The sequence below is a fragment of the Antedon mediterranea genome, chromosome 5 (genome assembly GCF_964355755.1).
Source record: "Antedon mediterranea chromosome 5, ecAntMedi1.1, whole genome shotgun sequence".
In the NCBI taxonomy this organism is placed as follows: domain Eukaryota; kingdom Metazoa; phylum Echinodermata; class Crinoidea; order Comatulida; family Antedonidae; genus Antedon; species Antedon mediterranea.
The window spans coordinates 3210298-3234351 of NC_092674.1; the positions used below are offsets into that span (position 1 = coordinate 3210298).

The window sequence follows — 24054 nt, forward strand, 5'->3', positions numbered from 1 at the left end:
CCGTAAAAGTAATATGCGAAATAAGTATAACAAATAGCTAAGGTTTTGCCTGCCACACCCCTTTAACTGTTAGAGGGGTGTGGCAGAAACTTATACACGAAAGTCATTTTATAGATGATAATATAATATATTGTATTGCACCACAGGCCCTACTTTGGCGTTATTTCATAAGAGGTTAATAAATTTCCGTCAAAAAAAAACATAATTCGTTACTGAACCATAACAGTTTCTATCACTTTTGTACACTGTAACCTTCACGGTTCTATATCTGTAAACGGCCGCCGGAAATAATACGATTTACTCTAATTACTCCGTACTCTAATTTCTACTTGTAAGTACGATAAATTATCCCTGGTGTAAAGTCAACTTGAATCCAGATTTTGTTAAGGTCTACACAAATCCTTCAACCGTGGTATCATTTCCGTTCTTATTGTATACTTTAGCTTAACTTACAATTTCACCGGTAGTGCTGCTGCAAAATGACAACCGGCTAATTTTGATAAAACAGGCTAAATTTCACTTTGAAGAAAATATTATGTGTAGCATACCAGTATATTTCTAATTGCTGTAAGAAAATTAATTCTTACTCCCGGTTCATGAATTGGCTTTCCTCCGAGTTAAAACATTTATACATACAGTGGGCCAATTGTAATAAATACTCATTGTAATTATAATAATTATATTAATAAATATTCCGATTCGAACGAAAGGTTAATAATAATAGTACATTCTATACGTATGTTTTTCTATATATAGGCCTACAATGACGTGATTGGTGATGAGAAGTTTTATTTAGCTGTATCTTCGTTAGGCCTATTGTCGTTTCTTTTAATAACATTTTTTTTACCGTTTCATTTGTTAATATAATTTATAATAGCTGTTGCTTGGGCACTAAAGGCTTGACCCCCACTTTTGGATGCAGCCCAACTACGTAGGCGCAACGCAAGTGAGTTGACCAATCACAAACCAACAGTGAGATAATCCAACGCTTTGTGATTGGTCAAATTAATTGCGGTGCGCTTATGTCAATAAAATGTCACTCTTCGCTTTCCAAATGCATTGAATATCGAGGGTTTTTTGCTTTTGTTATCAGTCCCTCGAATTTGTCTTTTTAACCGATAGTAAATTTAGGCCTAGCAACAGCAATACCGTAACAGCATTAAGTAAAGGAACCAACCAATATCTTGCTTCTGATTGTGTAAAACGGTAAAATCATAAAAGTAGGTTGACAGATATTTGACACCGAACAAATAGTACTTTCAAAAGAATTTTGTCGTTGTTGAATTGACTTAAAATACCGTAATCACCACAATAATAAAAACTAAGAAAATAGCCCCGAAGCGTGAAGCGTTATAGGCAGTGTAGCCACCAAGACAGAATCACAATATGTACTTTGAACTACACTACCCGGTTATATAATTTCCTTTCAGCTGAGGGGAGCGGGTAGGGCCTAATCATCGTGACAGAGATCAGACCACTCCTAGTGTTACCGGCAATCGAGTGGTGGTCTATTGTTTTCAAGACCGTTTTCAAGCCTACACTGTTACATAAAATCAATCATTGAAGATTAACAAATAAAGTTCGAAATAATAATCATTGTGGTTTGTCCCACTTTGGTCGGAAATTCGTGCTAATAATAAATTTAGACATTACCTCAAAATTAAAGTTTAAAATATCACTGTTACTGATAAAAATCAATTATATGGTGGTGTTACTGCTGGTAGCTTTAACGTTTAAGTGAAGAAGACCAAAGAATAGAACAAATGAAAAAAAATGATAACAAAATGATAACAACCCGGTCTTCTATTGTTATAAGAATACCAATGCTATAACAAAGGAAATGAAGCAGACAATTTAGATTAGCAATAAAGAAGATTTTGCGGGCTTTTTATCATATTTACACTCATGATATTTTATATTTCAAATATACTGTATTATTTCTATGAATCTGTGTATATAATAATTATATAGAAATTTCGTGATATGAGACGTTTCTTTTGCCACTTCTTTTTACTCTGTGAAATATAATTATTAATATTTATTATTATTATTCATTTATTAGGATTTATATATTACATTCTTGATAACATTTAAAAAAAATAGTATATTTGTGTCTCGTTTTCGGCCTCTAACTTTCATACGATATTACCGTATGTGGCATATGTTGTTATGTTAGCAGGAGGCCTATACGCACCTTCATAGATGGTATACGTACCCGCCTATGTGATATGGATCTCCTGTGATATTACCTCAGAGATGTAGAAAATAAGTCTTCCTATTTTACATGTGACTGAATATGTAACGTTTTAATAAACAATTCCATTGGCATATAGCATAAATAATGTATCAAAAACAGGCTACAATTCTTCTAACCTGGAAACGATTAAAATTAATGAACAACAAAATGACGTAGATGTGATCGCTAAGATCGTTCTTCTTGTGCTGAATAAAGTAAAAACTAAACCAATTGCTGTATGTATGTTCAAGCAGAAAAAAAAAACGATTTTACCTTTCGACGACAACCCCGTTCACTTCTGAAACACCTTCACCACATGCGTAATATAATCCGAATCGTAGGCCTATGGAATGAACAAAATACACGAATGCTGTCCACACACCGGCGTAATTACAAATGATTACGAGGCAAGATTCTGTGTATTTTAAATAAGGAAGCGCGCAAAGATAGTATCTCCGGCTTTCAATACATCGACAACGGACATGACAAATTCATAGATTGTTCAATATAAGGATTTTTTTTTGTAATGCTTCAGTGGTTTTGCCGGAGTTTTTATTATTTATTTCTAACTATTCAGCACATGTTATCAACCATCACCAGGGGCGTATTATATTTTGTATCGTATTTTATATTGTACCTCTATTATGATTGTCGATGTGATGCAGAGATGTTCAATGAAGAGAGAGAGAGGTATAAATTAATTAAATTAAAAATATCTCCCTGGTTGTATAAATCGTTTTGATACCTCTTCCCCCGTTTCTCCCCTACCAACAAAACCTTCCACACCACGTCCTGAAACAGAAAATCATATTAAAAATCACCATCTTTGAAAATACTGTTGAATAGGACGCCTTTTAACTCATGGCGGGCTGCTGTAGATATATGATAAGGCCTACATTGATTTTCATACGGAAATTCATTATACCGATTTGTGTTTTTCGTCTGTACAATAGAGTAGTCGTGCTTTTAGACTAATTAAAGTTTAGAAGACGTTCAATCTTACTGATAATAAATGGTTACAATGTGATTGCCATGGTAACGCTTCTATTATAATCATCTTTCAATTAATCACGTGACATGAAACGTATTGTTTTTAGACTCGCCATTATTCATCATTAACAATAATGGTCTAAATAGTAATTTCTTGAGATGGAATATTATCAATAATAAGTAACAGATGGCATTGTTTGGTTCTTGTCTACAAAACAATTTACATATTGGACCAATAAAGATTCTGTATTCCGATATTTTAATAAGGATACTTATTACGTAGAATAGGCCTATTGTTACCAAAAGTTATTCAATTTTTGTTTTGCCACTTCAATGTTCATTTTACTTTATAGCCCGGATGTAGTAAAATCATAAAGGAAATACACCTTTCCGTGGTAAAATAAAGCACAGCCCACGTAATAGGCCTACATGTAATTTAGCGTGTCATGCACATTGAACTACAACAACATTTTAAATGAATTCACGTTGCTACGTGAATCAACATTTTGACATTGATTGTTATTATACAATGAGGGCGATATTTATATTTGTGTTAATGCTTCCTCATGTAAACCAAGATAGTCTATAGTAATAATATTATTTAAAGATATATTGACCTCTGAAAATATAATTCTTATAAATCATTTTTTGTTGAATATTCCATTTTAATGTAGTAATAGTTATCCACTTTGACCAAAAATTGGATTGAAAACAACATTTACCTGAAAAACTGTAATTTAAAAATATTCAAATTGGCTGTCAGCCAATGGATTTTTAATTAAATTTTATTTTTTCATTTAGTAAACATTATTTGTTTTAGTTTTGTTTTCTACGGAAGTGATTAACTTCATTAAAACTACAAAATAACCTATTCCAAAGATTTCTTCGTTCTTTCGTTTTTTCGGGGCAAAACATCGTTTTAAAATACTATTAATAAATACATGTAAATTTGTCGTCGGTGTTTCTAGACAAAGGCAATAATATGATTGAACAACGTGCATTATTTACGGTTGTGTGTGTAGTAGCCTACATCGTTCTACTTATATTCGTTCACCTTATAAAGAGAATTTCATTCAAAATTTAATTAATTAATATTTAAATTAACTCCACATAAAGCAAAGGAACGTTTGTAATATTTAGCAACTCCCTGAAGATATATCGTGTTACTTATGGCCTATATTTATTATGTATAAGTGTCGCGTAATTAACTTTATGGCCGCCAAATGGTAATAAAGGCTAAGTACAACGTGAAATAATAGACTCGCCAAACAGTGTTATATGATACGAGTCATCCAATCAGACATACACGCTCTATACTGAAAAAAAGGCAGATAAACACTTCGGAATCACCAAATTATAATTCATTAATCGCGCGCTGAGAGCGTGTCGTGGGAACTTAACTTTAAGAAATAAGGTCTGCTGCCACCAACGAAAAATAATACTGCACAAATAGTGGATTAGTTAATTTTCCTAAGCAGGTGTTTACTTAACATTTAAATCAATCAGAACAAGATTCAAGTTATTTGTCAAACTATGTAGAAACAAAGACTAGATAAAATTTGTATAAATATGCTGTATCTTATACAAAAATTGTGTTTCTAAACCTATTTTGCTTGTTTCCGGAGTGCTTATATTTTAGTTGTGTGGTGAATAATCGTATGGTCCAAAATCATCCACGAAATATCAATGGCGGACACATCGACAAGACGTATAGTTCACTCGTTCCACATGTTGGAGTTTTTGTGACAAAAATTAACACATTATTTACCTAGTAAATGACATTGAGAGGAAACAGTATTTTATCTATTATGACAGGACTAGATAGATGTGATCATAGTCCGATGGAATCGCCGGCAGATGTGAATGGACAGGATTTAGAACCGGGTCTTTCTTCTAAGCCCGGCGGCGGCGGGAAATATTCATCATCGGTCGGCGGCAAGCACAACTCACCCGATGGGTTCTACCAATTGCATGAATCACCACGTTCAACATCGGGTTCCCGGCCATGTTCACGGCCTTCATCGAGGCATGGTTCTCTTCCAGGTTCTCGTATTGTGTCAAGAACAAACAGCCAAGAATCTATAATAGATCTTTTTGACAACATTCTCACGTTAAAGTAAGTAGCCTATTTTTTGTTGACTGCATTCAGTGTTAGGGTAGAAAAGGGTAGAAGTGACAGTAAGTTCTATTTTTTTTTAATTAATAATTATTTTAAAAAAAAAGTAATTTTACTAAATTATTTTTCTGTAGATATAATAAAAAAAAAAGTCTAGAGAAGCCTACATCCGATCCCACCTTCCAGGTTCCTACTGTACACCACCCTCACCACTGCACCTCACCCCAACCCACCACACACTGCACCCTTACCCACCACACTGCACCCTTCACCCACCACACTGCACCCCTCACCCACCACACTGCACCCTTCACCCACCACACTGCACGACCCGTCACCCACCACACTGCACGACCCCTCACCCCACCACACTGCACCCTCACCTCATTCCACCCACCACACCCTTCCTTCACCTCCAACCACCACACATCCTGTCTGTTTGGTTGGAGGGAGAGCTGTAGCAATCTGTACACTTATTGTTAGTAGGGATAACGATGCAAAATTAAAAGTTGTTATTTTTAAACCAATTTAAATATTATATGTTAGTATTTTGTTTCAATATTCCAATAAAGAAAGAATTACGAAAATCTGACTTGTAGTTTTCGAAATATAGGGTCTAAAACATCGCCGAAAATGATCGTTTTTGGCCACGAACGTTGTAAACAAATTGCGCCCTCAGTCGACAATTGTATGAACCACACCGTTTTTCGCTAAAATAATTACATATAATTACGTTTTATAGTAATTTATTTTATATATCAACATTGGAAATATCAATAAAATATATTATTAAATGTTTACAAAATATATAAAGTTGTTTATTTAACGGAATTCGTACAAATTCATTGCTCTAAATTGGTGTAGTAACGATCAGTACAGACAGACCATGTGACTTCGCAGTACACGCGAGAGAAAACATTCCGCTGTGGGTGATTCGCGTCCACCAATCAAATAGCCAGAATCCAAAATCATTCAACCGTGAGCTCTGCCGATCGCGGGAAATCTCAGCTTTGATTGGATTACGATGACATCATATCACAAAATGGTGGTTTTGTAGTTGAGCCTCACGTAATTTTCACAATTTTATTTCAAAAATGAAATAAATAGACCTTCTTTATGGTATGTCTGATTTTTCTCTAAAAGATTTGAATAATAAAGGCTTCATATCGAGAAAAAACCGTTTTTTTGGCACTTATAATAAATATTTCTCAGAGAAAAAAGCACATGGCATGTAGAACTATATTATCTTGGCGTAGGAAGACAAACAAATCCCAGGTCATGAGAGGCTCAACTACAAAAACAAGGTTGAATAGGGTAAGGTCACTGGACCGTTTGAAGGTTTTTGAGTAAACAATCTACCGCGTATGGTCGTACGCGCTAGACAGTACGATATTTTAAGCACATTTTTTACATGTTTGGTTGAATGTAATGAAGATAAAAAATAGTTGATCTTATGGAATGATATGTAAATAAATAAATACTCAAAAGAATTATGTTTACAGTTCAATTATTTTCAGAATAATACTACATAAAAATGTGTTTACCAATGGACAAATAATCGCGTCAATGACATAGCGCGCATGGTAACGTACGCGGAGTTGAATCGTGGCAATAACAATGGAGTCAACTCTCGGTAACCCTATTGTTAGCGATGTTGACAGTCAAGAAACACATTATTGTGCAAAACTAGCATGTCACCTATAATAATAATATAAAAATATTAAAACAAACGTTAACATAGTAATATGTAACTATGACAAATTATATAAATGATTTAAAATTCAGAAAAAAAACAGAATTATGGTTGAATCAATATAAGTTGAGTTTGACATTGATTTTTTAATTAAATTTACCCTTGAAAGAAAGGTTGAATATAGATTCAATTGAATCATCCATTGAATCCATTTTCTTTATAAAATATAGAAGCTACAGGTCATGAATTAAAAACAACAGTGTTTATATATATTTATGTCTGCTTAAAATGGATATGAAAGGGTTCCTAGCAATATCATTTTATTGGCTCAACGTGTAGATCAATCAGTTTTAAGCTTGCCATAGTCATACTTAATGTTTTGGAGGACGACAACGCCCTCAAAACGCCCCTGAGAAACCTGTGAAAAACTTTTTGTGACGTCACTAAAAGTTATTTTTGTATTACAGAGATAGGAATTTAGCAGTAAATCATTGATTGATGCAAAAGCATGGTAGTAATTACTTATTGCTTTGATATTTTTATTCTTGGATAAGTATGTTAGCCTAATCGAATAAAATTAATTCATATTATCAACCAAGTTTTTTTTTAAACGGATTTTAATTTCGTTTTTCAAGGCCATCTTTTACGAAATTCATAGCCAAATGCCTATCTTGCTGGGTACACGGAGTTATTTTGCGCATGCGTGAGAATCACAGAGTCGACCACCTTGGCCTCTCTCTCGACCCTCCTCGCGAGCGATGTTTATTTCGCTATTTATTATACACGTATTATTGAAACATTCATTTTATTATTATTTCGTTGTAATTAACTGAAATTGATGGAAATTCGTCCACATCGTCTTGTTAACACGGGTGTTAACATCGTTTTGAAGAAACGGTTGGACGAGTAAATGGTGTTTGACAATGCCATGGCCTGGAGCTAGCTAGGCCTAGCCTAGGCCTTTTTAGTAGTGATGACTGCTGGATACGGTGTTTAGTCGCCCGGCCAGAGGTGAGCTGAGAGCGTATGCTCCTTGATGTATCGTTGAGGGTGTTAATGGTAGGCACAATTGTGTTACTGTATTATGTATATACACATTATTTATAAGTACGTTTATTAATATTGTTGTGTGCTGTAGTGTCCTGACTAACGTATTATTAAAATATTTTTTTGTTATTACATGCCGCCCTACTAGCTAGCTAGGCAACACTGAATACTAAATATTATGATTCCCAATAAAATAAATAGAGTTGGATTTTCTCTAATGTAGTAATAAAGGTTATAACAGGCCAGGCCTAGTTAGGGGTATTTCAGCTTGTATCATATACAGTACAATATACAGTACAGTATACAGTAAATAAACAATTCATTTGTATTTTTACCTACCTACAGGTCTATAATTGGAGTGCAATTATGATAATTGATGGACGGGATAAGCAAATGTATTTATTGATTGGAATGGAAGCGCAAATGTTAGAGTAAAATTATAATATTAAGGTAACAGATACTGAGCATTGCTATTTTAAACTGTTGATCAAACCTACATAATACATTATACTAAATTATTATTTTGTTTTGAGGGCAGATAAACATGTGCTTATTCATTTTCCTTTTTTCAGGTGAATAGAAAGATACCCAGAGTACTTTATAATAGATGCTACTTGGATCATGCTTGCACGATACATTTATGCAGTATACTAAGACACCAAGTATAGAATGAGCGCAGACAATTAAAATTACAGAACTAAATATTTATGAAGAATAGTAAAATATGCATAATAGAATTCTTTAGACGCGAGCGCTAGGGTTACAGTCATACTGTAACTATGGTAATGTACTACCAGACAGTACACTAGTAGCAGTGCATCATATAGTGTTTGTTTTTAACCATCTAAATGGGTCTGGGTATATAAACAAATAAACCACTACTGTACTTCTTTTTTTATTTATTTAGCCAAATACTATGTACAATGGACATTTATGAAAGAATCCATCTCTTGAATATGATGGAGCTGGCTGGTGTTGATAGAATTAAAATGTATCACTCAGGTCTCAAAAGTAATTTATGTCCTGTTTGAAAAATCCTGCTTGTTCCAAACTCATTATGATACATTTGTTCAATAAAATTCATTCCACACACTATTTCTGCCATATAATTTGATGTTTACAATTTTATTACTAGTACTATTACAGTTCTTCAAAGCCATCTCATGTACTGTTGATTCCATAAATCTGCAAAGATAAGACCAATAAATGGATGGAAATGTACTACTGTATTATTTTTATTCAATCCTACCTCTAGGCCCTATAGTATTATATTTTATGACTTGGTAACAAACAGAAAGAGGTTATTATTTAATTACACTACAGTTACTAACTAAACTATAATAATCCTCTCGGCCTCACCTCCTCTGCTCTACTTTAATTATTAGTATTATTATATTACTATATTAGTCAATAACAAAAGTCAGAGCCAAAAACAAGTTCAACACAAGCTTACCTTTTTTATTTACGTCGCCTTTTACATACGTCTACGCCCGCGCCTTGTCCACTTCCTGGAGGTTCGTCGGTGGACCGGCGACTGCTACTCTCTTGTACTGTAGGCCATGGAGTAACTCCATGTGTAGGCCTAGCCTACTACTACTAGCGAATTTAGAAGAAACTATAGTCTACTAGACCTAGCCTAATTTGTAATCTGCGTGAGTGGTTTAGTGTGAGAAGTACAAATACACACTTTCTTCTTTTCACGTACAATCTTTGCAGACATAACTTTTTATTGATTTGTGAAATATCGATATTTTCTACGACTGCAGCAACAGGGAGCTTGCAACACGCGAGTCTCGTGTAGCATGGGTTTGTTTATTTTGTTTACACCACACAGTCCGCGAACGAGACAAGGCGGTGATTGGACTGTATTAAAATTCATTAACCAATCACAAAACGACTGCTGCCGTGGCTACAACCCCGGGTGTTTCAAACTCTAAATTTGACGATCTCGTACGTGCGTATAGAACGTTCATAAAAATTAAGATGGCGTGCCAGTTGGTCGGCCATTTTGCGGACGTTTTATACCAAAATTTAATTTGTTTATTTCTCAATTTCTACTAGGTATTTGAATCTAATTTTTTGTGTGCTGTTTATTAACATTAAAAGGATTCATACAAAGTCCTTTTTGTGAAATTTTAAAATCCTTTCATATCCATTTTAAGTCTATAGTAATTGGATTAACAACAATATTGATTTATTTCTATCTTGCACAGTGAGTTCCGGTCAATTCTTTTATTGTACTATGTGTTTTTAACTTTCTAAAGACTTGAACCAGTAAAATGCCAAGTCATTGTATCCAAGCAAATAATTAGCACTAGGTCATGTTTATGAAACTTTAAATATAAACACAGGTGTTTTTATGCAAATTCTATACTCGTGCTATTTTTTTATCCAGTAGCAGTCTGACTACTACTATTTAAAAAAAGTTCCAGCCTATGTATTTTTTGCTTGCGTTTGATTATTATTATTATTAGCTTTAATAACGTTAAAGTTTTAACCAATATCATATTTAATACAGGCAGTATTTTGTTGTTACAAAAGTTAAACGTACAATGTGTTTAATGCTTACATAGTGCAAAGGTTAATCAAATTTATTCTTGCGCACCGGATTTTATCAAAAAAAGCTGTGACGCTTCAGTTTGCAACGAAAGCATTGTACTGTAATTAAGTCTGAAGACTTTGATGTTATGACGTTAATTATAATATGACCCTTGTTTGCGATATGAAATCAAACTGAATCTGAACATGCCCTAGACTTTGACCTGACAACTGGTACAAGCGTTGGAAATGATGATAAAATGAATGACAAGACATCACTCATGTTAACAATCAAACTATTGTCATCATTTCAAGTATCGATATTAATGTTTATACACAGTGGGTATCAGTATACCTTAATACACATGATAACACATAATAGCCCCACATAGGTAAAGGTACCTGTCAATAGACCACTTATACACTAATTAATCACATTTTTTGGCAGATACATGGGCTAATCTATATAACTGAAGTATATATAGATATAATTAATAACAATTATGACTGCCAGTTGTCAATTTGAAAAAATGATTGACGGGTAAAAATCGATTTGATTGAATCAATTAATCGTCTCAAGTTTTTCACCTAGTATGTCATCTCATACTTTAGACTTGTATTCAACTAGGTTGTAACTACAGTATATCGAAAATTACATTATACAGTATTTGTATTCACTGATACAGTACATTAGTGCTTTTAATAAAGGTAGCATCAACTAACATTTGTGGACGGTCGTTAGGTACAGTTAGTCTTTTTTTTTGGTGAATATTTATTTGAAATTTGAGGCTATTTCTCCATGCATAGTGTTAAACCAGCGTAAGTACTTTGTAAACCTTTGATATTTTGCAACTCATTAAAATAGTAGCATGTTGTTGATCATTTGCTGTAATGTCATGCAATGTTGAGGGAGTGACTAATTTAATTCGGTTTGATTACCAGTTCTGGGTGTGGTTGTTAAAGTGTAATTTGAAATTTTTATTTTTGGTTACGATCTTCTTTCGAATTGTGAAAATGCTTTATTGTTTTATTATGTACAACAATTTCTTGTTAATTCTGGAAGATTTGATTGTCAATGTTTCTGTTTTTTTGTTTTAAAATATTTTATTTGTTAATCTGAGGCGCCTGAAGCTAAGGTGGTTCCATCTTGTAAGGCGTCTCTGTGTAATATACTGAATTAAAAAAAAACGGTTGCCTACACCACTACTGATGTATTGTCTTGAAATGTATTGATGTTAGGCCAAGTAAAGGTTGTTATAACAAGCAACAGATTATTTAGTCAGGATGCAATCAGCTGTTGCTGCTGTCACTGTTGGTTAAAGCTCACTAGATCAGAAACTTCAAACCTATTTGTGTTAGCCATTGTGGTAAAACTAAAATGCTTTTTAAATTCCAATACTGTATAATAATACATATCTTTTTTCACAGAACCATTAACATTGAGTATTATCCAGATTCAGATTCAGATTCGATTTATTAAGTCATTCATACATAGTATAATGATAATTGTTTTCTTGGCAGAAAAACACAAGCAAATCAATACACACATAACATCAAATACAGTATTTATGCATTTGATTGTCTGATCATGATTCATTACTGTACATTGTACTATAGAGACTCTCACCTGATACTAAATAATGCTGTATAATAGCACACTTTATAATTCATTTGTTTGATCTCTAAACACCCATTCAAGTGAAATGAAACATTATTTAGCCCAATCCATAAATGGCTGGCCCAGTGAGTTGCGCGCGGCTTGCAGCCTATGTACATGGGCCTCTAAATTAAACAAACATTAGACTACAGTAGTTAGTCCAATCCATAAATGGCAGGCCCAGTTAGTTACACTTACATCCTACGTGGGGTTCCAGATTAAACAAACCAGATATCCAATACTGATCCATACAGTAGTAAGCCAGACTTGCCAGTTTTTTCTATATTATTGTTGCCCATTTTGCAATTGATGTCGCCACTATTGTTAATTATAGTAAGATGATCATAATCAATTTGTTCCACCCACCCATACTGTAAACTCCTATTCGTCCCCTGTCAAAAGTGGATTAAATTTTGGTTAAGCCATTGCTGGCCTACAGTAAACAAGATTATTTTACCCAATGGCTCTGAGATTTGAATTTAAAGTTCTTTAATCAGTGAATAGAGATAGTATACTGTACGTTGCATTTTTAAAATATCCATTTTGCATACAAATGAGTTGCATATACAGGGCAAATTGAAAGTTTAAGTTGTTGCATACAGTATAAGATTTCTAAGGTCTTTCTACTGCTGTGGAATATTTTATACTTAATTACCAATATTTGTAATAAAGAATAGCAAATTACAGTATTATGCATGTTTAAAACTCTGTCTACACTATTTATGTGACAAAAATGTGATGACAATGATGTCATATTTCTACCATATTTGGGCACATCACACTTTTTTTTGTCAAACTAGTTTGATAGTGTGGACAGAGCTTTATTGTCTCATCACATTTGATGACAGTATATCGTGGTGTTCTAATTATTTTTGGTTTTTCCAGTGGAAAGTTTGTGTCTCCAAAGCCGAAGCCATTCAAAGAAGCCAAATTACATTGGAGGGATAAAGTGCGGATGAATCATGCCATTTGGAGGGCTTGGCATATTCAGTGTAAGAATGAACACATTATTTCTTGGTTTATTTACAGGCGAGCGGTAACGGCAATAAAAATATAGAATCTACAGTTTCTCCGTGTGATAAGCTACGCGGTTTTCCGCTTAACGTTACCGCTCGTCTGTGTAAATTGGCCTTTACGGTAACATAGTATGTGAACATGTTGTTTTTAGAACATGCAACAAGGTATTAATTAGAACACATTATTTCTGCCATCACTGTAGAGTATGCTAATGTGAACAGTAAATTGTGCTGCATGTACAGGTATTAGTTTAAGTTTATACAGTAAGTCTGTTTCCTGTCTAGCTTACAGTACCTGGATAAACCGACAATAGCCCTTTCTCCTCAAAGAGCGAGATATAATTTGAAATTTTTATTGAACATCCCTCTCCACAAATGGAATAGTCCATGAACTATGCCTTCAGGTGGTAGCCTTCCCACAAACCTCCATCATCACTTCTTTTCGAGATAAATTTTAGGAGGTACTGTATTTTGATAAACCGGACCGACCATTGATAATACTAGCAATTAAGTTTTTATTTTTATTGTTAAGACGAATATAAATCTGTGATAATATGAAAAAGTCCTCTAACGGAGACTCAAACCCGGAACCTTCTGCTTGATATGCCGATGTCCAACCATTAGACCACTCATTGGCTTTATGATACATGATTACATTTGATTAGATAATGACCCTTTAACACTCTATACAGTTAGAATGGAATATTGCAAAAACCAATGATACCCAAAATGAATAGACTAAAAATGAAAACTTGAGGGGAAAAAATGTTGAACATTTCATAGCTAAAGCTCTGTCAACACTATCAAATGTGATGTGCGTGCCTATATATGGACATGATGAATTCATATCACTACCGTATTTAAGCATATCACTATATATTTGGGCACATCACACTTTTTTTGTCAAACTAGTTTGATAATGTAGACAGAGCTTTAGTAGAAGATACACTTTATGATTAGATGAATAACGACAAGCCTCTCTTTAAATTCTTACTCCCAATTAGATGTAAAGAAGAAAGAGCCTGTGATTTGTCAGTTCACTACACCAGAGCCTGATGAAAGGGCACGCCTACAGGTACTGTATGTCTGCATTATGTTTGTGAATTACCATTTTTGCTTGCGTAGAATATAGTGCTTCCAGCATTTCTTTTAAAGTGGTATTAATATTTGCGCCGTATCTTGTTAATTTAAACCCTTGAGACAAATTTATATGATGGTCTTAAATGTTCCAATGAGAAAATACTTTTTTAGACATTTAACCGATGTACGATAATCACACTTTTAGCCTTTGAATAGTAAATAAAGTATGTATACGTTTCATTTTTCTTCGTAATTGTATTTCCCGAAGTAACAGAATGGACTGTGAACGTAACGTTTGAGGATGAACAAATTTGAGGATAGAATGTAGCCAAAAACTAGACTCTACTGACAAAAATGGCTTTAATAATAACATTACTATATCTTATCTACAGTTTAGTCCTTATTTAATTTACTTATTAGATGTTAATCTACTTCTGTGAAAGCCGCTTAAAAATCTATATATTATTTTTTATTTTAGATAATTGACTTAATTATTATAAGCTATAGTTGAACCTTGACATGTTTTAGTAGGCAAACTGCGGAAACAGACCAGGGGCCTGAAAACAGATTTGATTGTCCTGGGAATTGTGGCTGATATTTTGCAATATATTTTTACATGATCAGTTTTGTTTCTTATTTCTCAGGCTGATATAATTCAAGGCGGCAACGCTAACCTACCGCATCCCTCAAACCTTGGAATGCATATTCAACATTATAAGAATTGGAGGCTCTACCACAAAGATGTTGTCAAGGTATGTTGAGGTACTGGAAGTTTCCCCCCAGTCAAAAGGATATTTTAAGGCCTTTTATCATCTTTCCAAATATCATCCTAAGTAGCCTCTTATTAAATTAATAGAGAGCTTTCGTTTGTGGATGACGTATGTCATTGGCAGGAGATAATAATGTATACAAAGATAACCCTTGCATATAAGCTCAGTTACGCCGTTTTGTTCTGGATTGTCATGTGAACGAGTTAACGTTCTTTCATTGTCTGCCATCCCATGAGCTTGCTGTTAAAGATGTATTGTCTCCCAAATACATGAAAAATGAAGATTGATTTTTTACTTACTTGCATTCATTTTTTAGAATATTGTTATGTGTTATGATATGGACTTTGTTCTGAAGTAAAAGTGAATTGAATTGAATTACTTAAAAACAGACTTTGAATAGGTTATTTTGTAGTTTTAATAAATTTAATCACTTCAGTAGAAAAAAAAATGAAAAAAAAAATAATGTTTTAACTTATAAAATGACAAAATAAATGGTAACATTCAACCAAAAAATCATTGGCTAGCTACATTTTTTTCAGGTAAATATAATTTTTTTAGATCTAACTTTTGGTAAACATGGATAATTATTATGTGACATTAAAATGGCATATTCAACTTGTTGCACATCTCATTGAGACTGTGCCTCTGACTTAAAAGAGATACAATAAAAGTTCAGTTCAACAACAAGAAAATATTTTTGCGGGGGAATAATACATCTTTAACAAAGATTGCTTAATTATTTCTGTAGCTACACCCCCCTCGCAATAATGTGTGTTTACAGATTATAAATTACTAGCTCATTGATTTTTGTTCAAACACCCACGATTTCAGAGATTTCATTCATAATATAATAGTAAATAATAGGGGTCAAACAACTTTCCTTTATAACAGTAGAAGGTAAGGTTTGGTGATCCGTAAAAAAATGTTTTTGGAGACGATGATGCATTTTAAAAGTTATTATAAGATGGAATTAAATGCGTTTATTGAATATGGTCTATGGTCTACTGACTAACCAAAGACATTACTGAGACCATCCCTAATTAAAGGATTACCTGTTATAGGACCACTTTTAATTATAATTGTTAAAACTGCATTAGTGTCTAAAGCTTTGTCTACACTATCAAACTAGTTTGACAAAAAAGTGTGACATGCCCAAATATGTTAGAGATATTCCCAAATATGGTAGTTACTATATATGACATGTCGTGTCTATATATGGGCACATCACATTTTTTTGTCACATAGAGTTTGATTGTGTAGACATTGCTTTATTATAAACCTGGATAATAAAGATTGCTAAAAATAGAAATTATGAACAAGATCAGATGACACATATTTAGCGGTCTACTGATAGATTGGCCCACTTTTTTCTAATTTACATAATTGACCCAAATATGAGGTCAAATCATTATTAAAAACAATTCAAGTTTAATAATAATAATGAGGGCCTGGAGAAAAAGTTGAGATGTGTAATCCCAACCATGCTTGTGGGACGTCATCAGTTTAATCAATTCTTGAATCTTAATATTTAATACCTCATGTACAGTATCTCATGAATGTCAGTTCATGTTTTTAGTAGTCTCCCCCCTCCCCCTCTCCCTTTCCATGGATCTCACATTAGGGAGTTATATTATACTCAAGCATAGGATTATGTACATATTCAGTCATAATATACTACTACAGTTAACTCTCCCAATACCAGACACCTTTGGGCTGGCCAAATATGTTTTCTGGAAAGTCTGGTATTCGGAATATGTTTTTAATAGTAAAAAGGAATTGGGGCCTTTTGGACCTCTAAAAAAGACTGGTATTGGGAGAGTTTACGGTTTTCAGAGAGTCCGGTATTGGGAGACTTGACTATACTAGCAAAAGCCAAAACTCTCAAAGTGCGAGTACATTAATCATTTGCGTCCTTTCCACAGTGTTCATCTGCCAAAAAGGATGACCCAGAGGACTATGCCATCGATTTGGATAAATCGCACCCACCCCTATCCCCCATGTTGGCGAAGAACCTCGCCAACGACGACACTCTTAAAGACTTCTCAGACACGCTCTTCATCAGCCGCACGAAGAAAAAATTTGCGGCACCAACTGCTAAAGAAATAAGTAAGATTTTAAAAAATCTTTCTAAAGCTTTGTCTACACTATCAAACTTTATGTGCCAAATAATGTGATGTGCCAAATAATGTGATGTGCCCATATATGGGCATGATGATGTCATATCAATACCATATTTAGGTACATCACACTTTTTTGTCAAACTAGTTTGATGATAAAGAATTTTATTAAAGGTTGACAAAGGTCTGGTTTTGCTTAAATTGGTTTTTTTTCTGATTCTCTATGCTATAATGAAAACTGTGTTTCGAGGAATTCATTTCTGATTCTTTAACACCGCATATAAATCGTTGAAGAACGTCGACCACAAATTGCCTGGATAAACCTTTTACATGATTCTGTATAAAGTGATTCAATGTATTTTCCACGTAATTCAGATATGTCATCCATCTTTACTGTAATGTTATACATTTGCTGTTGTGAAAAATCAGTTCTATGTTTAATTCCTTATCTTTATGTTAAATGAATAGTGAAAATTATTAATAAAAGAAAATGTTATACAGGCTGACATTTCAAGAAAATATGTAAGAAACGAAATGTATATTGCTGTCCTGTATTAAAGCTCTGTATTACACTATCAAACTTAATGTTATAAAACAATGTGATGTGCCCATATATGGACATGATGATGTCATATCACTAACATTTGATAGTGTAGACTGAACTTGACTTATGGCAAATGTTTTTAATTTAATATTGTATAAAATGTGTGTGTTTTTTTTTAATAGTACGAAAGGCGCATATATCAGATATAATTCAGCCAAGTCTGATGACCCTTGAACCTGATCTAGATGAAGATTTTTTTATGGACACATTAGAATCATTAACAGGTACTTGAAACTTAAAGATGTATTGTCCCCCAAAAACATGAAAAAATAAAGATGAATACAATCAGATTTTGAATAGGCCATTTTGTAATATTAATATTAAAGTTAATAATCACTTCCAAAGCCAAAAAAAAAAAAAAATTATGTTTTTATTATAAAAAGACAAAATTAATAGTTAAATTCAGACATTGAATAGGCCATATTTGTAGTTTTAATATTAAAGTTAATAACTTCCAAAGAAAAAAAATATAAAACAAATTATGTTTTTTACTTAAAAAATTACAAATGATTGTATCTAATTTTTGGTCAAAGTGGTTAACTATTATGTGACATTAAAGTGGCATAATCAACAAAAATATTTTAAGAATAATTTTGTCAGGGCGACAATACATCTTTAATTGTTACATTTTATTAACATTAACACAACATTTACTGAATTTTCACAATCTAATGTTCTTATATTACTATATTAATAGACTGGGTATGAATTCAATCAATCAATCAATCAATCGTTCGATTTATATAGCGCCATTCCAACATTCATTGCTCAAGGCGCTGAGTTCCTATAGCATTCGTGCCCCCCACCCCACCTTTCCCCAAAATTAAGCACACATTGAGCCAAGTTGCATTTTGAATTCCTGATGTACTGTAGAAGTGATAATGTCAACACTGTCATTCCAGTTGTTCAGAATTTGACCTATATAACATAACCTTAATAATGTAATCAACAACAGATGTTATACTGTAATGTCACATTTTATTTTGTAATTAACATTAGTAAATGTTCAACATTGGTTACTTTCTATCAAATTCATGGCTTGTTTTTTTAATTGCCATAATTTAAATACTAGTCAGAACTAATAACCAGTGGACCAGTGAAAATTACTACCATATATAAGCACAGTACATTGAAATGGTAATTTGGGACAGTAAAATGGCATGGGCTAGTGTGATAGGTATAACTAGTTTACTGGACTAGTTGAGTACCAACTATAACATCAATAAATGATGTTTGTCTTTGATATTTATTTCTGTAGACAAGTTTTACAAATAACATGAAAACATTGCATTAGATGATGATTAGATAATGTTTATGCTGTATTTATAAGTATTAGTATTAGTAATAAAAGATTTTCATTTTTCAGCTAGATTTTTATTATTTATATTATAATAACATCTTGGAATATTATGAACATAAGCCATAAAACATTTGGTTTGATTTGGCTTTAGGTTTTAACATGGTGACATTCTTATGATTTACTGCCCTGGTTTAAGACATGCTGACATATCATAAGAGATATATAGTGATGGCTTAAGTTATTTTGCAACATATGTTTATGCGAAAGAAATCTAGTTTATCAAGTGTCAGATTATCGTAATTGATAAAAATCAAAACAAAATTAAGAAGCTGTAGATGTTTTAATTTAATTTTAACGTTAGTTGCACAATTATTATGTAAATAATTCAAGTTGGTATTATTTCAATAAATTAGTTTTAGGACAAGATGTAACAGCTCTGTCTACACTATCAAACTTGTATGTGACAAAACAAATGTGATTTGCCCAGATATGGACATGATGATTTCATATCACTACCGTATTTGGGCATATCACTGCCATATTTGGGCACATCACACTTCTTTTGTCAAACTAGTTTTATAGTGTAAACAGAGCTTAACAAATTAGCTAATAAATTAACAGTAATCTAATCAAATATTTACTGAATTATTTTAGAAGATAAAAAATATGGTATAAATATGGATAGTTTAGACAGTATATATTTTAATTTTTGTATTTATTTCTACCTTATTATGCGTACACATTCTCATACGGTAGAATATTGTAATATTTATAATGGTTTTGTAATGTCGTTTAGAGAGAATATCAAAGAAGATTCTCTTGCCACTCGTGATTGATGGTTTTAATTTACAATTTATTGTAATTGTGTGTCGTTTTTGGACAGTGCAGATTACCAAATTCGTATGAAGAACTTGATAGTACAAATCGATATTGATAGAAACAAATTGGAATATTCAAATACTTAATTGGTGATTAAGTGGATAAATTAATTAAATCTCATTATTGCCAATTCATAATTGATTTTCTACATCGGTAATCTTCCTTCCAAACAGCATTTATCTAAAGTGACTAGTTATTTAGGATACATGATATTGTGTTTGTTTCTCTATAATATTATCAATTTCCTTTTCATTCGGAAATATTTCATCAACAAACGCACAAACAGAAAAAGAAAATTCTCAAACTCTAAGCTTAAATATATAGGATACTTCTCCAACTACAATTCATTTTTTAGTTATGGAGCATATAATATGGTAGAACCCCTATTGAGATTACACCTTCAAGACAGTGTCCCCTTAATAGAGGTTTTTCTTGTCAATAGTGGTTAGCCATAGCGTTAAAACATATTGCAGTAGTAGTAGGGATCTTCCAAAGAAGCATTCTTCTGTATTTGTAATTGTAGTCTAATGCCAGTCAGTTCATATGGACAATACTATTAGCTCCATGCGATTATGTAGTAATTCGTGGTTTAATAATAATAATATCATTGTAGGTATATAAAGTGCTTAATAATGATACGTCAATATTATATGGCACTTAATGCACAAAGCCTGTAATCGCCTCACATTATCCAGAATGTTGTGAAACTTTTAAGCGCTGTATATACAGTTAGTATTACCCCGGTTATTTTTTTATCAAACACGTTCAAATATGTATCCCATAATGCAGCTAGTAATCACCGCAAAATTGTGCCTTGACCTTACCAGGTACCCATTTGTACACGTGGGTGAAGAGAAGCAATATAATATGTTGTTTGTGGGTGTTTTAATAGAAATTCTTACAATATAAAGTATAGTAATAGTATAGTAATAACAATAACCTGCAAACTCTGTTTATACAATAATTACATATTTTAAAAATGTCTTTTTCTAGACTTGCTAACCAAAACACCAACCAAGGACAATAGTATGGGCTCTATGCCAATGTGTGGCAATTCCTATGGTGGTTTAATGAGAAGTGACTCATTAGGACATGTGAGTTAAGCAATTAATGAGTCACAATTTAACACGTTCTTCTAGTACATTTTAAGAAAAGCAATGTAATGTGTCACATTAAATTCAATAGATAGACAACAGAACAAAAAAATAAAATTAAATGAATATATGATGTTGTAATTAAACATGTGACCACACCATCAGAAAATTGTCACCAAGAATTAAATCATAAACATTTTTTTTTTAATGTGGCATCACCTAAAAAGCAAAATACAAATTGGAAAAAGATATTATTAAATACAGTCAACTCTCCCAATACCGGACTCTCTGAAAACCAGAAACTATCCCAAAATTAGAAAACTCTCCCAATACCAGACTTTTCTTGAAGTCCAAACAGTCCCATTAAAAACACATTCCGACTTCTCGAAAGACCAGACATATTTGGCCAGCCCAAAGGTGTCCGGTATTGGGAGAGTTGACTATATAATGAAACAATATTTCAGATATGGCCTAATATAATTGATATAAATTCTAAAATTGTAGAAAAATCTTTTTTTCCTATTGCAGGATCAACTATCCAGCTCCATATATGGTGAAATGATGAGTACAGATGCGTCTTACCCGGTTGTAGTGCAGTCGTCCAGCAAACCGCGCACAGTCAGTTTCAACACTATCCCGTCACCGACATCGCGCCAACTATTCAACTCTAACGAGCCCCAGATGCAGTTCAACCAGTTCCCGATGTCCATGCCACAGAACAACCAAATGGAAGGAAACTTTGTGAGTGATATGGGCGTCTCGGAAGTTGATATAATAGATGATTTGCTAAATTCTTTCTCAACAGCAAACTATAGTTTTCAGACAATGCATCCTGTGTCTACCACTCCTGTTGACGTCATGACGAATTTTGGAAATCAAGTGCAAATGGTAACTAAACTGAATGAATAAAAAAATTAATAGAGTTCATTTGAGTAGGCAGCCTCCCACAAGTTATCACTGGCTTTATCATTCTCTCTTGAATTAAAATTTTTTTTTTTTTTAGAAAAAGACAAAATAAATGGTTAAATTTAACCAGAAACCCATTGGATCAATTCAACTATTTTTTGTTACAGTTTTACAATACAATATATTTTTTTCAATCCAATTTTTGGTTAAAGTGGATAACTATTATGGGACATCAAAATGGCATATTCAACAAGCAAAAAGGTCTAAGAATAAGTTTAAACAAGCCTTTAATCTGACATCAGCAACAAATCCACACTATGCCTATCACTAGATCACAGATAAGATAAATCAACTGAGTTTTACATTATAATTCTTTTTTACAGGCGACTTCAAATACTAAAATGGAACCTGTCAGTCCCATAATGCATCAGTGCAATAGCAACGTTTCCAGCGTTGTATCCTCTCCTGGAAACGTTCCTCAATCCATGTCGGAACAAACCCAAAATGAACTAATCGCATCGTTGAACACCTGGGTTAAACCGACGGCGTCAGCTACCGCCGGTTGGGATCCTACTACCATGGTGATTACAACCGAATCCGGTATGCAACCGATACCGATGGCTATACGTATAGCACAGACGCCGACAAGTTACTATTCGCAAGAAAACATGGACTTTGAAAACTCGAATGTCTCTACTTACAACCAATCTTTGCAGACAAATACTAGAAGAGGTTTGATTTAGATAACAATAAAGACAAAATTTCTTTATATTTTAGATAGAGTAAAGAAATATAAATAAATAAATAAAAAGTTGAAAATACAACATGCTCTAAACTTTTTTCAAATAAATTGTCCAAAAAATATATTAAATAAAACAATAATTTTAAAATTCCTCAGTTAAAAGTGATGCTATTTGATTCATTGTTATTATGATAGTTTTTATTTTTTATAATCAGAGCGAGCAAAGACAGCAAGTCCTCGTCAATACAGGACGCTGGCGCCCCTTCCTGAGGCCATCGGATCTGCCTTATCTGTAAAGGTAGGTAGCATGCTTACTGAGAGTTTGCCGTGGTAGTAAATATTTATACCAATACAGAATACAATATAATACTTTGTGTAGATCCTTGGAGGTTGATTTCGAAGGAGAACAATTTTGTAGAAAAGTTTTTTGAAAGAAAAATATGTAATTTTACATTTTACTAAATTAAAATTTAAAATGTTTTGATGCATTTTACTTCTGTTGTATTACTCTCATGGCAACGCCTTTTTGGTTTAAGTAGATTAAATTCACACTTAGACTATATAGAAAAAAATATTTAAAATATAAACATGTGTAAATACAAGCAAATTGAAAATGATATATTGTATTCTGTATTGGAATTGTAGAATAAAATATCTGCTTTTACAGTACAATGTAACAGAATTGTTGAAAATTGTAAAGAAATGCCATGTTACAATTTGACTAGTAGTCAATTTACTCCTACGACAAAAATATGTTTTGTATAAGGGATCATGTCAAAATATTCTTGTGCAGTTACTGCAGTAATTACATTTTGTTTAATGCAATTAGCATGATTTTTTCAATCGTACACACTATTGTAATCCATTTTTCAAAAAATTTTTTTTAAACATTAAAAATAATTATACATATTATACAATTGTACATTACTGCAGTAACTGCAGTAGAATATTGTTCACATGATTTCTAAATATGATAATTAATTGATACATCTATCATAAAACAATCTATGATTGGACATTTTATGTGGTTTGGTGAAACTTGATAAAACACTTTTTTTTATATTTTTATTAGTTATTGTTAAAGGTAGGTGTATTGTTTTTTTTTTTTTACACTAATATTTGCATATATTTGCATATCATTGCCCTACTACGTATGTTTTCCTAGTTGGATTCGAAAGATCGTGGTAAACAAAGTCCCACGAGTGATCGAGAAGCGTTAACCCCGGTGCTAACTCCTGGCTACCTGTCTACAGCATCTAGTGAGTAATG

At 32.8% G+C, this 24054-nt stretch overlaps 2 protein-coding genes and 2 long non-coding RNA genes across 6 annotated transcripts in view; 2 read left to right on the top strand and 2 right to left on the bottom strand.

Annotated features, from left to right (window-relative positions):
• Positions 1 to 2717, bottom strand: part of LOC140050251 (integrin beta-6-like) — a 31112-nt gene extending 28395 nt beyond the window's left edge. Inside the window, exon 1 of the mRNA XM_072095361.1 lies at positions 2510 to 2717. The gene's annotated coding sequence lies outside the window, so the exon portion shown is untranslated. The remainder of the gene's footprint in view (positions 1 to 2509) is intronic.
• Positions 2718 to 4763: 2046 nt separating this feature from the next.
• LOC140049249 (MLX-interacting protein-like) overlaps positions 4764 to 24054 on the top strand; it is a 149878-nt gene continuing 130587 nt past the window's right edge. The window contains exons 1-11 of one of the 3 annotated variants that reach the window (XM_072094095.1): positions 4764 to 5342; positions 13163 to 13269; positions 14298 to 14368; positions 15018 to 15125; positions 17066 to 17249; positions 17987 to 18088; positions 21037 to 21137; positions 21666 to 22025; positions 22427 to 22775; positions 23001 to 23083; positions 23951 to 24044. In XM_072094095.1, coding sequence (XP_071950196.1) covers positions 5002 to 5342; positions 13163 to 13269; positions 14298 to 14368; positions 15018 to 15125; positions 17066 to 17249; positions 17987 to 18088; positions 21037 to 21137; positions 21666 to 22025; positions 22427 to 22775; positions 23001 to 23083; positions 23951 to 24044 — 1900 coding nt within the window. In that variant the 5' untranslated portion in view covers positions 4764 to 5001. Of the gene's footprint in view, positions 5343 to 10692; positions 11440 to 13162; positions 13270 to 14297; positions 14369 to 15017; positions 15126 to 17065; positions 17250 to 17986; positions 18089 to 21036; positions 21138 to 21665; positions 22026 to 22426; positions 22776 to 23000; positions 23084 to 23950; positions 24045 to 24054 lie in introns of those variants that run through there. The other 2 variants (XM_072094094.1, XM_072094096.1) reach the window with 2 other exon arrangements.
• LOC140049538 (uncharacterized) lies at positions 7322 to 9177 on the top strand. Its single transcript, XR_011845292.1, has 3 exons — positions 7322 to 8094; positions 8428 to 8532; positions 8655 to 9177. It is a non-coding gene; the product is annotated as an uncharacterized lncRNA (long non-coding RNA).
• LOC140049539 (uncharacterized) lies at positions 8965 to 10238 on the bottom strand. The gene is made up of 2 exons (XR_011845294.1): positions 9536 to 10238; positions 8965 to 9267 (listed from the first exon to the last, which is right to left on the bottom strand). It is a non-coding gene; the product is annotated as an uncharacterized lncRNA (long non-coding RNA).